Source organism: Anser cygnoides, chromosome Z (assembly GCF_040182565.1).
Source record: "Anser cygnoides isolate HZ-2024a breed goose chromosome Z, Taihu_goose_T2T_genome, whole genome shotgun sequence".
Taxonomy (NCBI): domain Eukaryota; kingdom Metazoa; phylum Chordata; class Aves; order Anseriformes; family Anatidae; genus Anser; species Anser cygnoides.
The window spans coordinates 54,968,931-54,985,338 of record NC_089912.1 but is presented as its reverse complement, the minus strand read 5'-3'; the positions used below and the strand labels follow the sequence as shown (position 1 = coordinate 54,985,338).

The 16,408-nt window shown below is 42.5% G+C and overlaps 1 protein-coding gene across 1 annotated transcript in view; it reads left to right on the top strand.

The window, feature by feature from the left end:
- Positions 1-2,444: 2,444 nt before the first annotated feature.
- The window catches only part of TTC39B (tetratricopeptide repeat domain 39B), an 81,766-nt gene continuing 67,802 nt past the window's right edge, over positions 2,445-16,408 (top strand). Inside the window, exon 1 of the mRNA XM_066987992.1 lies at positions 2,445-2,576. Coding sequence (XP_066844093.1) covers positions 2,532-2,576 — 45 coding nt within the window. The 5' untranslated portion in view covers positions 2,445-2,531. The remainder of the gene's footprint in view (positions 2,577-16,408) is intronic.

Here is a 16,408-nt window from a genome sequence, read left to right as displayed (position 1 = left end):
ATTCAACAATATAGCTGCAACTTATCAAGAGCTAATCATGACAAAGTGATGCTGACCTAAACCTTAGCCTTGAACTTGCAGAGTATATTACTTTAAAAACGCTGACTCAAATGCAGTTGTCTCCTGCACAGAGACATATGACTACAAACTCCGTAATTAGTGTAATTTCTCCAACCTAATTTCATGAGTGTTGGTGCTCTAGTCCTTTACCAGTTTCTACAAGAGCATAAGGGACCAAGCTAAGTTTTTATTTGTTCCAGATAGAACTGTCAGTGAGTAATTGCCTATGTGAGCAGGTGCTACAGAGTGGTATATCTGGTTCTCATCTTCAAGGACCACATTCCCAGAACTTGGAGAACTTACATATAAGCTATCTTACTCATACATTATGTAACACATAGTATTCTTTTATAGAGTAATACTAGTTGAAAATTAGTTTTGAAATGGAGGTAGTCCGCTACTCCAAGCAAAAAAATGTCTTGAAGGGATTGCTTTTGCAGCTGGAAGATAAAAATAGAGTCGTGTCTTCAACAAAAGATGATAACCTGTGTAATGGAGCTACTGGAGCAAGTCTAGCAGAGGGCTTGGATGATTAGGGGATTGAAGCACCTCTCATACGAGGAGAGGCTGAGAGAGCTAGGCCTGTTTAGCTTGGAGGAGAAAAGACTGATAGTGAGAAGATCTTACCAGTGTGTATAGATACCTGAAGGGAGGGTGTCAAGAGGATGGGCCAGACTCTTTTCAGTGGTGCCCAGTGACAGGACAAGAGGCAAACAAAGTGAAACATGGGAGGTCCCATCTGAACTTGAGAAAACACTTTACTGTGAGGGTGACGGAGTGCTGGAACAGGTTGCCCGAAGAGGTTGTGGAGTCTTCTTCTCTGGGGATATTCAAAACCTGCCTGGATGCCATCCTGCACGATGTGCTCTGGGTGACCCTGCTCGGCAGAGGGGGTCGGACCAGATGATCTTCAGAGGTCCCTTCCAACCTCAGCCATTCTGTGAGTCTGTGATTGTGATTCTGGTGAACAGCATAAGATTATGATGTAATGCTAACATGAATTTCAGGTAGAGCTGTGTGGGCTGTCCTGAATTAAATATAAGGCATGTGTGGGCCTGTCAACTGCATTTGCACTACGAGCATGTTTCATGTGTTTCAGATCAGTCCTGGAGAAGTGTATAACATCCCTGAAGTATCTTCCAGGAAGTTGCCACTGAAGAAACTTAGTGCAAACACCAGTGCAATAGGAGTATGAGAGAACAGAGTGTCTGCAACAGCTTGCTTGACAAGGACGCTGTCTTGCAGTACAGAGGAATGCATTTAAGTCAGGTTTCCTTCCTGCTAAGCTGGGTAAAAATAGTAGTGCAGATAAAACAGAGCAGTCTAGATAAGACCTGAGGAACATTTAAGTTGCAAGCCTATACTGAAAGCTTGTACTTTGGCCTCAGGCTCAGGAACCTTGCCTATCTCTAGACTGTAATCCTCAATGTTGTGGAAAGCCCTTACACTGCATCTACCTCCTGGTTAGCTGAATCTGCTAAGCTCCCTTTCCCTCTTCATCTGACTCTGGTTCTATCGAAAGTGTTTGTTTTTTTAACAGGGGCTGTGGCAGAGATCTAACTTGTAGGAAATGGTGGCATGCAACCTACTGACTTTTAGTAGAACTTGACAACAGCTTACTGAATAGGTAGAAGTGGAAATTGGCAGATTTTTAGAGAACATTACAGTACTGTGAACTACATCCATGCTTCAGGAGAAGGCAGAGCGAGGGAATGGGAGAGCGTTCCAGCAGCTGAAAGCCAGCTGCTTTGCAAACTCTCGCCTCTACCGCAAGCCATCGTGGTGATAAAACAGCTCTTCCACAGAGCCTGGTCACAGGGTGCTGAAGGACCGACTGTAAGGTCCTACACGACCTCAGGCGGTGGGCACTCGGAGCCGGCTGACAACCGCCCCATTTGGCGGCCCGCATGAGGAAAGCGTGCTGACCCACAGCTCTGCAGACCCACAGCGCTGCCCGAAGAAACGCCCCGGGACAAGACCCGAAGCACACAAAGCAGCGGAGGCCTCGCTGTCCCCGCCGTGCGGCAGCCGGCCGGGTCCCTGGCCAGCTCACGGTGCCTGCGGTGTGCGGCACGGTAAACGCCGGCCCGGCGCGGCTCCCGAGAGCGCCTCCATGTCGCACCGCCAGCCCGCCCCAGCGCCCAGCCGCGCCCGGACGGCTCTCGCTGGAGGGCCGGTGCCGGGACGCCGCTGCCGGTGCCTCGGGGCTCGCCCGGCGGCTGCGGGAGGGCTCGGCGCGGCCGAAGGCACACCGCGGCCCGGCACGGCACGTCCTGAGCCCCCGGGGCCGGGGCGGGGCCTGCGATGCAAAGGAGGGGGCGCGGACAGCGGAGCTGCAGGGCGGCCGGCGGGGGGCGGCGGGGCCGGGCCGGGCCGGGCCGAGCCGAGCGGGGGCGGCCGGGAGGCGTGCACCGGCGGCGGGGAGCGGGACCGGCGGCCGCCGTCAGCGCGGCGGGCAGTGGAGCGGGAACATGGCGAGCGTCGGCAACGGCACGGAGGAGAACGGCGGCGAGGAGGCGAGTGCGGGGCAGCGGGCGGCGGGCGGGGGGCGGCCGCTGCCGGCGGGGGGTGTCGCGGTGCGGGGCCCGCCCCGGCGGCGTCCCGCCTGCCCCGGGCTGCGGCGGGGAGAGCGGCGGAGCCGCGTCCCGGGGACGGCCCGGCCCGGCCCGGCCGGCGGGCAGAGGGCGAGCGGCGAGTTGGGGAAAGTTGTGCCGGGGGCGGCCCCTGCCCCTTCCGCGCACCCTGCTGCCGCCGGCCCGCCTTCCCCTCTTCCTAATTTCTTTATTGCCTTTTATTCTTTTTTTCTTCTTATTTCCATTCATTTTCTTTCCCTTCTTTTCATTTTCTTTCCTGTCCTTTCCCTTCCTTTTATTGCCCTTCCTTAGTTTCCTTTCCTTCCCTATCTTTTTCCCTTTTAGCCCATCGCGGCGGGTGCGGTGCGCTCCCTGTAGGCCCCGTGTCGGGGGGGCTCCGCCGTGGGGCTGCGCAGCCTGCCAGGGGTCTGGGCAGCAGGGCAGGGGGCTGCCGCACGCTGCGGCAGGTCCTGCGGCTGTCCTGCTGCCCCGGTTAGAGGTCCGGACACGAATCCCCTCGCCTCAACTCTTCGTGCTTTCGTAGTACGCTCCCGGGTCCAGACAGGTGCGATAGCAGAATCGCTGCTAGCTCCTATGAGGAAGGTCGTGGGTGAAATGGATGTCCCAGGCTGTCTTTTCAGAAGCAGGACCACAAAAACAAGGCAGTCGTAAATGGAGGGTGCTTCTAAAAGCAGGAGCTCAAAGTCCTGGTGGGCTCGGATTGGAATACCCACCTGGCTCCTGACTGCGCGCTGTAAGAGCAGTGGCTTCAGTGTTGCTTAACACTCAGCAGCTTTTTCAAAAAGGTTTGCAAGGCGTAGTTCCAGCAGAACTTTGCTGAACAACATTTGTGAATCACATCATTGCATAATAGTTTTTGTCTTCCTTCTTTTCTTTCCAAAGATATTGCTGGTGTGAATTTTAGAAACAGACATGCAGCCAGTGCCCTGTTTCTGAGGTGAGCTAGTGTTGTGTATAACAGAGCAGCTGACAAACATCTATATAGGATGGGGATGCTGCACGGTTCTCTTGAATACTCATGTTTTATATTTGGCAGTTGCAGAAGTTGCTTTTGGATGAGATGATTTAAAAAAAAAAAATCTTCTCACTTGGAAGGTGGGGATACACTACCCTGTATTTCAGGGCATGCTGAAAAAGTTGCTACTTCCTAAGGCTGTAGTGTAGAGGCATAATGTGAAGAGGATGTGAAAAGCTATATCGCTTTGTGTATTTGAGTGAGTTGCTGCAAAAGCTTAGCGCACCAGGTAGGGGCAGTGATCTCTGTGGGGCTAAGGTTTGTTTCCGACACAGGGATTGAGTAAATACCAGGGGGAACAAGTTATTAATGAACTCCTGCTGCTCTCGGTAAGCGAGTAGTTCGAATTCACAATTGGTAAAACAGGTATTTAGCAACCTAGCTGTAGTCCGGCTGTCCCATTTAAAACAAACAAACAACAACAAAAAAAAAACACAAACACGTAAGGGTTGCTTTCTGTCAAGTGTCAGTGTTATATCTCTTACAGGAAAAGATGATTCCATGCAAATGGACAGGTGGACATAAAAGCACCTGGAAAAGGTTTTACCTAAGCAACAGCATGCCAAAAGCAAACAAGCTTTTTTCCTATGAGCTCTAAAGAGCTCATAGTCTGTGTAGAGACTTGTACTTGATTCTCTAGAGTGTGTGGGTTTTGAATGGACCAGAATAGGTAATAGCGCGAGCAGTCGAATTTTTCCTGATAAGAACTGAGAGTTCAGAGAGGAACGGCAGATGCTGGCTTGATCCTGGAGAAAGTGACTGCTTCTGTATCAGAAGTTGTCCCAACCGCTGGCATCCTTTGCCTACAAGTTCATCACAGCCTTTACTAATCTTGATGTGATTTCAGCACTTCAGACATGAACTAGTTGTTTTGAAGTGCCTTAACTGTTATTTAAGTGTTTAAGCTGGGGAACGTTGCTGTTAGTTTTCTTCTTAAGAGCTGTGTGCTTCCAAGTAACGTTTACACGTAATGTGAAAGATACGAGCTGTTTACTTCCTTTTTTAAGTGTACATCCTTAGCACCGTATGAATATAGCTTTTAGCATAGGATTTTGCTTTGTATGGACTTGTTCATCCCTGAAGCTTTGAAAAAAGACGTGTTAAGCTAAACCTTGAAGTCATTTTCTACTTGATGGGATCTTAACTAGCAAGAAGACTTCTGCAGTTCTTGCTGATGATGCAGGCAGCAGCTCTCTGCTGTAGTCCATGATGAAGAAAATGTGTGGTTTCCCTTATGCTTCCTTGTAGCTCAAGGAAGTACAAGATAGCATATTCATCTTTTTTTGCTGTTTTTTTTTTGTCTTGTCCTACAGCTGTGGATTTGAAGAGGGCATTTCAAGGAAGTAGTATGAAGTGTAAGTCTTTGTTTTGTTCCCCAGCTGATGCAAGTGTAGTAGTTTGGGTGTTTTTTAGTGAACACCAACTGGAACTGGAGACCTAAGCCTAAGAGTCTGTATTAAGGAGATAACAGTGTGAGGATGTTCATAAGGAAAAAAAAATGGTTATTAAAATCAGGATTTTTCCATTTGATATTACATCCTGGGTGTTAAAGCGTGCGTGGTTATCCTGTACTTGGGGGAAGTTTGCTGGCTGTTAAGTGATCAGAGTGAGAGTGTCTACCTGTGAACTTAGAACATGATATCTCTTAAGCCCTTAAATACCTATATAGCATTGAATTTCTATACTGAAAGTGCTCATGTTAGTATTCTTTTGGAACAAGTTGTAAATATAGGACAGATAGGTTTAGGGGCAAAATGACATTCCCAGCCACTGCAGTCTTCAAGCAAAACTTTAAGCCTTCCCCTTCTCCCCCCTCTACTGTCTAAAGATTACTTAAAATAGTGGGCCAGATCTGCTTCCCATTAAGTTCACTCTGTGCTGCCCTGGTTTTTCAAAGTCTTAAAGCCAGCTTAATTGGTTACTTGGGGATTCCCTATCCATTAAAAAAAAAACAAAAACAAAAACAACAAACCCAACCTTGGCCTTTGTGCCTGTGAGGGTTGTGGCCAGACAAAAAGGATCATGGTCTAGAAGTATCTACATGCTATAAAAATGTCTTGTTTGCCCATAGCCGGCTAGGCTAAGGATTATATAGAGATCCGAAAGTGATTTCATGCCCTTGCTGTGGTTAACTCTAAGTCTTGTATTAAGGGCAGGTTGGCCGATTCAGCTAATCTGTGCCTCAGCTCTAAACTAACCTGTTAAGGAAAATTTGTTTAATGATCTGATGATGCACTCTGTACTCCTTTGAACTGCCCAAGCAAGGACAAATGGTATGTAGGGTGGCTTTACGAGCCTGAGCAGTTTATCTTCTGAACTAATTTCAGTATGAAACCAGTGTCTTCAGGACGGACGTTCTTTAATTCAAGAACTGTTTAGTGCTGCTTAGTACTCTGTTAAAGTACTCAGAGCTCTTTATTCACTGCTGCTGCAGCTACTGCGCTTAAAATCAAAGAACCTACTAGAGTGCTAGTTTTCACCAGTAACAATATAATAATGCGCTTTAGACTATATTAGAGAGAAAATGGCCAGTAATGCAGGCTCCTTTAATGTTTACTCTGAGGACTTTCTTTCCACTGGTTTTGGCTGGTATTTCTAATGCAGAAAAATGTCAATGGGGAGAAACTGTTGTCGTTGTGCTCCCCCTGGGGACTTCGGGAAGCTGAAACAAGCTGATCAGCACCTGTTTTTTTTTTTTTTTTTCTTTTAAACCTTAAAAATGAACACTTGGTGCAGATGGTGTTGGGAAGGGGCAGTGAGAGCACTTTTTCCTGTGAGAGGTATTATTTTTTTCTTCTGACTGTCATGTCAAGATGAGGATGCATACTCCAATTTTGTATTACCTGTATTGTTCTGAAATGGTGAATTTTTGTTTGTGATTTTCCATTTCTTAGCTGCCTTCCTGAAGTTTGTTTCATTCATCTGTTCAAGCTCCTTTGTTAACTGTGAACAAATTTGAAAAAGAATGACTTAAGTCTTTGTTAATTTCCTGGAGAGGCAAAGAAAGTGTATGTAATTAAATGTTCTTATTTAATGCTCCCTTTGGTTGGTCAGCTTGGTTCCCTCTTCAAAGAGAGGGAAGAAAGACATGGGGAAACGGTGGGGTTATTGCGGTTAATGAATTACAAGATGGTGCAAACTAAAGTAAAGCTTGGTTTATGGCTTATTGTGTGTGCACACGTTCTAGAAGTGGTAAGGTCCAGTGAGGGAGCAGACGTGATGAAACATGAGATTACTGAAAGCTGTGGTTATTTTGAAAGCCGAAGACTTCTTCAGTGAGAACACTAATGAAAACATATAAAGGCTGCCAGGATATGGGAAGCACGAGATGCGTCTTGCAAAGGCAGAGCTGACAGAGGAACTCCTGGAATAGATAAGTACCTATGAAGCCAATCTGTTTCAATCTGTTATGATTTGCTTTTACATCTGTCCAATTTTTTTTTAATGGTATAATATTTACCTATAGAGATGGAAAAAAAGTTGAAAAAAGAAACAGCTTTTTCTGAAGACTTTTCTTCATATATTGAACTGTGGCTATACTGTTATGGGAAACAACATCTGAGATCTTTTAATGAAGACTTTACATTGAGCAGTGGAAGTTACTGTCCTTAACAGGTACAGCTGTCTTGGTTACTGTAGTTAAAGGCTTGCTGCCATCCACTATATTAGACCATTTTACTTTGTCTTTTACATTTACATAGTCTTCAAAGGGGATAGATTGTATTAAAAAAAAAAAAAAAGTACAGGGATGAGGTGTAGAGGTTGAAGAGTAGGAAGGAGCTTATTTATTTTCCTCTGAATGGCTAAAGAGTTGCAAGTATGGCACGCAGATTATTGTAGGTTGGAAGGAACCTTACAGACCACCCCATTCCATGCCCCCTGCCATGGCCTAGGACACCTCCCACCAGACCAGGCTGCCCAAAGCCCCATCCAGCCTGGCCTTGAACACCTCCAGGGATGGGGCATCCACAGCTTCTCTGGGCAACCTGTGCCAGTGTCTCACCACCCTCTGGGTGAAGAATTTCCTCCTTATGTCTAATCTCAATATCCCCTCTTTTAGTTTAAAGCCAGTCCCCCTTGTCTTGTCAGTATCTGCCCAAGTAAAAAGTTGTTCTTCATCTGTTTTATAAGCCCCCTTTAGACACTGGAAAGCTGCAGTGAGGTCTCCCCAGAGCCTTCCCTTCTCCAGCCTGAACAACCCCGACTCCCTCAGCCTGTCTTCATAGGAGAGGTGCTCCAGCCCTCTGATTGTCCTCGTAGCCCTCCTCTGGACTCGCTCCAACAGGTCCGTGTCCTTCTTGTGCTGGGGGCCCCAGAGCTGAACGCAGGGCTCCAGGTGGGTTTTCACGAGAGCAGAGCAGAGGCGGACACTCACCTCTCTAGCACTGCTGGTCCTGCTGCTTTTTATGTATCCCAGGATATGTTTGGCTTTCTGGGCCACAAGCTCACACTGCAGGCTCATGTTGAGCTTCTCATCAGCCAACATCCTCAGGGCTGCTCTCATTTGACTCATTGCTCAGCCATCATAAGCGAACACAAAGTTATATGTAGCGTTGTTTGGTGCTATAGTGGCAATAGAGCACGCAGCTGTATGCTATCCAGGTAAATACCGGTTGAGTTTTGCCATTTATCTGTTCAGATCATACCTTACTTTATAAGTTGGTCTCTTTAAATTGTGCAGGTGAGTTAACTAAAATGTCGCAAGAGATTTAAAGAAATGTTGTAAAAGTCTCCACAAATCAATAGAAACTCTCGTGTATATAATGACCACGGGCTAAAGTGAAAATGAATATGGATATCGGCAATGGGTGGAGATCAGAGCGACGTAAGTAGTTCACTGCCAGTCTTTTATTGTTTGGCTGCTACCTCTCCTTTCATAGTTGAAAGAAGTATACTACACCTTGAGTACTGGGTCTGTCTTTTCTGTTTTTATACCCCTGGGTGCTGAAGGGAGGAAGCGACATTTAGAGAGGTTCAGTGTTTTAGGTTTAACAGTGCAGTCATGTGGGATTTCCTTTTCCGTAGTATGAGTCATCATAGCCAGTTCACCAGCCGATTCGCAGTGTGAACGTGGTGCAAAGGAGCTGGCGTTTTGATTGCCTGTGAGTATGCTCTCCATGCTACAGTGAAATTCAACGTAATAGCACCGAAGGAGGGACTACGCGCATGAACAGTGACCTAGACACACCGACATACTATAAACGTAACCTTACACTTACAGTGAAATGTTAATGATCCTTTGGGCAGAAGTGACAAATCCAGCAACAACTGTATATTTTTTCTGTCATTATTATATTCCTGGTGAAATGTCCAAAGGCTATTGATTGCTCATGCATCAGTAAGCTGCGTGGCATCTGTGTGTGAGGAGGGAAACTGCACATCTCTACCTTTTTGACAAGCCTCAGTGCACAACTAGATGATGTGACTTCTCTGTGGGGAAATACATGCTGAATTCAGTGCATCTTTTCTGGATCCTGCAGCTTTCAGTCAATGCTTGAGGAAACAGCAAGCTCTGGTTGGGGACATAGTGGATGAATAGTTAAAGTAGAGGGAATCTTTACTGAAGAAGCAAGGTAGTAGCCTCGAGAGACATGAGGAAAACTTAATGGGAGACCTTAGTAGGTCAACTCTAACTTCATGTTAATGAAATTTGAAGGTGCACGTTACTCGTGATATTTGTTGGCAAAGAGTTGTCCTCATAACTTCAGAAGAGAACGTGTTTTGTTTGTACTTGCCTTTAAGTAGCCTAGAAAGAACTAACACTTTAGCTTACTGTCAAGTTAAGTCAAGATCTGATTCTGCTCAGTGTAATGTAATGTGACACTTGTTCTGGTTGTGACACTATATTTTTGTTAGGCTTTTGTCTGTCTCACTCTGATTCTGGTAGAAACACAACTCTTCAGAACATATTTATAAATCAGCTAATAATTTGTTAATTTTATACTAATCAGGACATCAAGTGACTGCTCATTGAAGAGGATGCTTTTCTACTCAAATGAAAAAAAATTTATTCTAGGGGAGATGGAAGGTTGCCTCTCTAGCACCAGGGTACAGGTTGTGCTCTGGACAAAAGTCATTGCTATAATCCTGTACAGATGTCTTCAACTGTGGATAATGTTGGTTTCTAAAGCTCTGCTGTTTTGTTACTGCACTTAATGCTGCTGGTGGATTAGAGGATATCCACAGAGACTGTCAAGTTCTCTAATGAGAAAAACATTATCACAAATAGGTTGTTGCAATTACTGTTACTGCAGCAAGGCCTTCTTTTAAAGGAAATGAAACAAGTAAAATCACTTAAGTAGCTTTACACTATAAAATACAGCTCTTTGGTGCTACCTGTGCAGCAGCTACTGTTGCGTTCTATACAAAGGAGTGTTCAGCCATGTAGTCCAGGAAACACCTAGCCTGAGGGAAGTGGGGAGGTTAATGTCGAAGATGCTTGTACTAGTTTCCTGTTCATATAACTAATGAAATAAAGAAAGATAGGCAAAGCGGGCACTGAGTCATCTTTAATACAGAGTAAACATGTTTGTTCTCCAGCTTGGCATCATCTCTGAAAAGTATTAGTATTAGCAGTTCCAAAGCAGTGTCTCTATAATGAGACTTATTGAGGATTGTTGACTGCATTGAAATTGATAAGCGTTCTGGAATGCTATAAAGATATTCTTCCAGGGGAAATGTAATTGGAAAGATGTGATACTTTTGTCTCTGTAAGTCTGTAATAAGTACACGGTGACCCTGCTACATAACTAGGATTTTTCTTTGAATCTTTAGAAAGCCAAAAAAGCAGTGAGGACCTTTATTTGAAATTGCCTAGTAAACTTCAGGGCAACATGATGTACTCTTTTTCTTAGCTATTTCTATCTTACCCTTTTTTCTTTACTACGATGTAGTCTCCACTGCGTCTACTTCTTTTGTATCCTAAATCAAGACAGATTTTTTTTAATGTATAATTGCGGCTTGACTTATACTTTGCCTTTGTTTTATGCTTCCAGAAATATATGAGATTTTTGTTTTTATTTTTTTTTGTGACTATTTGTCATTTCTGAAGACAGATGTTGTAGGGTAAGGACAGAGACACTGGAATTGCAGTTCTGCTCCTTCCTGCTCTAAGCCACCCATGGTTAACATGAACTATATTATACAAGTAGAGACCTCGCCAGAGTTTGGTAACTTGTGACATAACAAGATCTTTACCGGAGAAGGGCTGGGAAATTTAGTAAGTGCAATTAAAATCTCAGCCATGAATACTTAGCATAGATTAAAAACAAACCCCAAACATGCAAGGGGCAAACCTCTTATATCCAGGACTAACAGATCTGGATGTCTTAATGAGAACATACACTATTATTAGTAGCTCTTATTCACTTTTCGAGTTTCTTTTAATGACAGACTGCTGGAAAGCACTGATAATCCTCTTGCTTGCACTTTCAGAGATAGTTATTTCTCTTTATGTTACAAGCACAGTTGATGTTATATTTGAGACGCCTTGCATTTTATTCAGACATGCGGTTGTAGTCTCATGGTGCTAAGATAAAACTGCAGGTTTACCATTATTATTATTTAAAAAGAAATTATTTGAGCTCTATTCTTTAAACTGCTTCCAGTTGTACCAAATGCCAAGCAATGATAATAGATTACATCTCTGAAGCATGTGAACTCTAGCAACAAAACTTTCTTATGATTACCACACAGTCCTTTTTTGCAATGGATTGTAATTTAGCTGTGACTTGAGTTGTTCTTATTTATCTGTGTGTGTGTTTAAACCATAAAATGAATTGCTATGTGACGGAGGTGAGGAAGTCTGTAGAATTATGAAACCTGAGGATGCATTTAAATGAGGTCTTTGGAAAGCTTCCTTGCATAGGCTATGAAATTCTTTGTGGTAGGCAATACACCAGTTGTCCTGGAAAAAATTATTCTGGAAGTGTTCCCGAGCATATAGCTGTGGCATCAAGCATTACACAATCAAAGAATGTCTGATCCTGTTGCATCTAGTGAAGGTGACGGCATTCGATTCAACTTCTGAGCACTGATAATGGGAGAAAATGAGTGATTAATTCCTTGCTGTGATAGCCAGATAGTTTGGGAAGATGGTTTTCAATTCAGGATAATTCTCCAGCTGGTTCATGGCTTTCACAAAACAAGAGGTACCACATAAATATATATTTTGAGTCTTTTTGATTGCCCATGCAGTTTAGTTCAAGATTAAGCCCTGTATATCAGGAATTGTGCATGTTTTTGTATTGCGTGAAGGGTACAGCTCTTTCCTACTATGTATTTTGACTGATAGCTTAAGAACTTCAAAAGAGTCTCGATTTGTAATCCATTTTAGAGTTAGATATGTCTTTACTACTCTATCAGTGCTTCTTGTTTTACCTTTGTTCTTTATTCCTGTTCTTGAATACTACTAGTTGGTGATGGGTTTTTACTGTCTTTAATGTTGATCATATGAGTCAACAGCTAGGTTCAGTTGCAGCTAATAGCAGTCCCACTAAAAACAAGTAATTTGGAGGAAGGGGAGACATTTTATTTTTCTTTGGTCTGAAGAAACCTGTTCTTGACAACAGTGGATTTCAGGTTTTTGAGAAGTTGTTTTACTAGCAAATAGTTACACAACTTAGCAGCACAAAAATAGATGTAGCACTCAAATTATGAAACAGCAATGAAAGAAATTTTTATTCATCATAAAATAACTTACTTTTTCAAATGTTTTGGTAAAAGATCATGGTGGGAATAAATCTCAAGTAGAAACAGAAGAGGTTCAAGTTAACTATAGCCTTTCTTTCCCATCAAGGCAGTTTGAAACAAGTGATTTAAGGAATTTTCCTTTCTCATTCTCTTCCTTGCTTTTTCAGCTGATGAGGAATCATTTTGGTCAGCAAAATGAAAATCTTCTAAAAGTGAAATAAACGCCTTGTTACGTTGGCTGCTGTTACTTCCAATTTTTCTATGCTTTTTAAATTTTACTTTGAGCATCCTGTGATAACATGGTGAGAACTGTTAGGTTTTGCTTCACTATCTGCATCAAGCATACTGAAATATGGAAATAAAAGTAGGAAGGTTATGTGAGGCAGCTGGGCAGATCTACCCTTGTGAGAGAGGAAGAATTGAGATTGTGCAATTTCAAAGTGAGTACGGATGTGTCATCTGGTGTTTGTCAGATGGGTCTTCCAACTTCCCTTTTCATGATAGCTTTGATAGCTTTTATCTTATTTGGTGGGTTTTGTTGAGTCAAGTGATTACAACCTTAACTTCTTGTGCACTAAAATTGTATGTTTTGAAGTAATGCTGTTTTGTTAGCAGCAGATTATCTAATGATCCTTTGTTTAGACTGAGCTAAAGTTTCTGTGAAGTTTTGCCAGTTATGGAAAGCTAAACTTCATGAGGGATAGACAATTCTGAACTACAGTGGGTGAAATTTCCCTAGCTGTGAAATTTTAACTTTGCCAGCTTCATTATTTGTGTCAGAGATCTGTGACTTTGCTGATACCTTGACTGCATGCAAACAAATCAAGAGCATAAACGCTTGTTATGTCTGTTAAGCACCAGCTGAAGACTTGCTTCCAGTTAGTTTTTCCCTGTGCTTTTCTTTCTGTAAAACATCTCACTGTGTTTTCCATCTTCTAATGAATTCAAGAAGGACCTCTATACAGTCTTTGGAAATGGATTGTAGAAGGCTGGTTGGACTGACAGTAGAAAAGTCTCCACCAGCTGTGTCCTGGAAGATGTAGATATACCTAATTATTAATGCATATGGCTATGCATCAGAAGAATTAGGTCTGGAAAAACGTGAAGATGGTCTTACCAGCTTACAGACGTGATAAATAGCACCCTATGTTTCCTTTTGACTTTAATAGGGCTTCATTCAATCATTTCATAGAAATGACATGATACAAAAGTTTGTAACAAATCTTGATGAGCTTGGCACAAAGGTTTGCAAGACTCTCAGGCATGTCTAATTAAAGAAGAACTAAGCTGATAGAACAATCATTCTTACTGACAGAGAGGACAAGCTTATGGTGTCTTCTGGAGTATCTCCTTTGAGGAGAACGTTTTTGTGTAGTCCCTACTTTCTCAGTCTGTTTAGTCACCTTCCCATTCTTCTCAAGTCACTTTTCTGATGGTATTGAAAGGCAGATGTATCCAGTCAAAGTGCATCTACGTATGTTTATTTATCTTTGTCTGTAGAATTGCTTGGCAATCAGTTTTGTCCAATAAAAATGACTAAGAATAGTGACATATTTGAAAATCCCTTTAGGAGCATACTCTGATGCGTTTGTACTGGACTAGCAACTCCCAATGTTTTTTTTCCCTGGTGCTGTTAACAAACATATGCCTAACTGATATTTCTTTGAACTTGGGGCTGTTTGTTGGGATATATGAGAGGAAAGATGGCTAACTGTTTATATATGTATATATAAACTTTATTATAGCAATGATGTTCTGTGTTGCTACCCTATTCCTTTGACTCTTAAACGTGCTTTTTGTGCAAAAGCAACTGCAGGTCAAACTGACAAATACAGGTCAAATAGCAGGAATGTGCCAGTGTAAACTGTAAGAGAATCCAGACTGGTGTTCAGCCAACTTTAACTGAAGTTACATTCTCACTTTTATGCGCAAAACGTCAGATATGAATGCGAACACAAATAACTGTTGACAGCAGCCATTTGCATGTCAATTATAATGAAGTGTTTTGTGATCCTTGCTGATGGTGTAACCGAGTCTGCCTATTTCCACTTCTCAGTTTAACAGGGGAGAGCTGTTGCTTAAAACAGCGCAAGCTCAGCCAGCTGCAGTCAGAACAGGCGAGACTGATGCTAGTGTACTGATGTGAGACTGCCTTAAGCCTGGTGTTTAGAAGTAGATTCAGAAAAGGCTTCATCTTGATGCTCGCTCTAGTATGTAGATATTCTGACCCACAACGACTGACATCGCTGAATATAATCGTTCCCAGTCCAGACCTCGTTTATATAAAGTGGCTGGTATGCTGCTTTAGAAATGTCCTGCTTACATGCAGCTGAGTGCAAATCAAGAGTTGTCTGCTTTTTAGAACATGTTAATAATTAACACTTAACTACAGCAGGTGCTTTCATTGAAAGCATCTGTTTTCTGTTAAAATTGAGTATGGAACTTTTATGACTCAATTTTCATATGTATTTTGGTAATTTTGAGGTAACCGGCTTTGCATGGAAAGGTCACTGCTTTCTAGGCTGTAATGGAGACACCTTCGTTCTTGTGGGTACTGACATCTAATGATTGAGCTAAATGACACTGGCTTTTGTATTTAGCTACAGTTTATTTAGCCAAATTTACAGTAGAGCTGGGTTCTACCTTATCAACTCCTGTTTTCTCTTTGTGTGTGGGATGTTGTGTTTTTTGTTTTTTCTTAGCACGTGACCACTGATCAAATCACCCACATTAGTAAAGGTCTTGAATATGACATGGTGTTCCATGTGGGTGAGACTGCATAAAATACCAGTGTTTTTCCAGAGAGGCGAGTGGAGGGTTTGGTGTCTGTTTTGGAGGAGCTGTGTTATCCTAAAAGTTTTCCACAGCAGATGAAAAACTTGAGCTCTCAGAAGCCAAAGATCAAGCTCAGTAGTTCAGACTTATTTATTCCAAGTATTTTTAAGAGTAACTTTGAAGAAGCAGATGGATCATATTTAGAGCTCAAGCCAATGAACTTGAAATACTGCGTAAGCACAAAAATGCATCGTTTTTTCCTTCAGAGGAGGAGTTATTTTCATGTAAAAAAAATAGTTGCACTGAGTAGAAACAGAATTTGTGTGTTTCGGTTCAGCTCTTGCTTTCTAATGCTACAGCCCACTTAAGTGACAATTGAATTCCGTCCTTAGGTGACACCATCATCTGATTATTAGCATGCAAGAACGGTGTCCACAACAGATTGTTTTATAGGTAAAGTTCTCGGTTACTTTTTTCTAGTTTATACAGCTTCTACCTAAGGTTTTGAAGTGCGCGTAGACATGTTAGACTTCTCTTGCTCTAGATGAATCAAATGAGTTTGCTTAGGTGAATTTATTTTTAGCTGAGCAGTATTATAAAGTGAATTTTCACAACTTTAAATCAGTAAGCTTACAGTATTGTTCATCTCCATCATTCTTTTTTTGTGAAGTAGTCATTTCTGTTTTTTAATTCTTTGGGAGTAATTTTTGAGGGGAGGAGAAGCAGCAAAATAATATCCATATAATCCATTATGAAGATATTCTATGTTGTGTGGAGAATAAGCACACTTCTGGGAAAGAGGAGAAAGAGCAGTATTCAGAAACTACCTAAAATGAAATATAAATATCCGTTTGATTCTATGCAGTGGAATTCTGACAGTAAATTCTGTAGCGGAATACTGTCTGTGGCTCAAATTGCAGGCTATGAGTTAATTTGAACAAGTTCTTTGTAAAGTATTGTCAGAACTACAGATAATTGCTCCTTGTGTAACAAAAGCAATCAGTTCTTATGAAACTTGGCTGATGTTGAACCTAGTAATTTGTGCTTAGCTGAGCCATAACGTTGTGTACTTTTCAGACTCTTAATCTGGACTCATGAAAGACAGGGTCCATAGTTATTCTTACTTAACACTCTGCCTGAAGAAATGTGAATTTGACTCAGCAGGAAAAAAGACATGATGAAAACCAATCTTTACAAGAAACCAAAGAGATTTTACTTTGTACTGATTTTGTGCTTGTGTGATATTGTGTTTGTGTGTGATTTTTTTGAAACT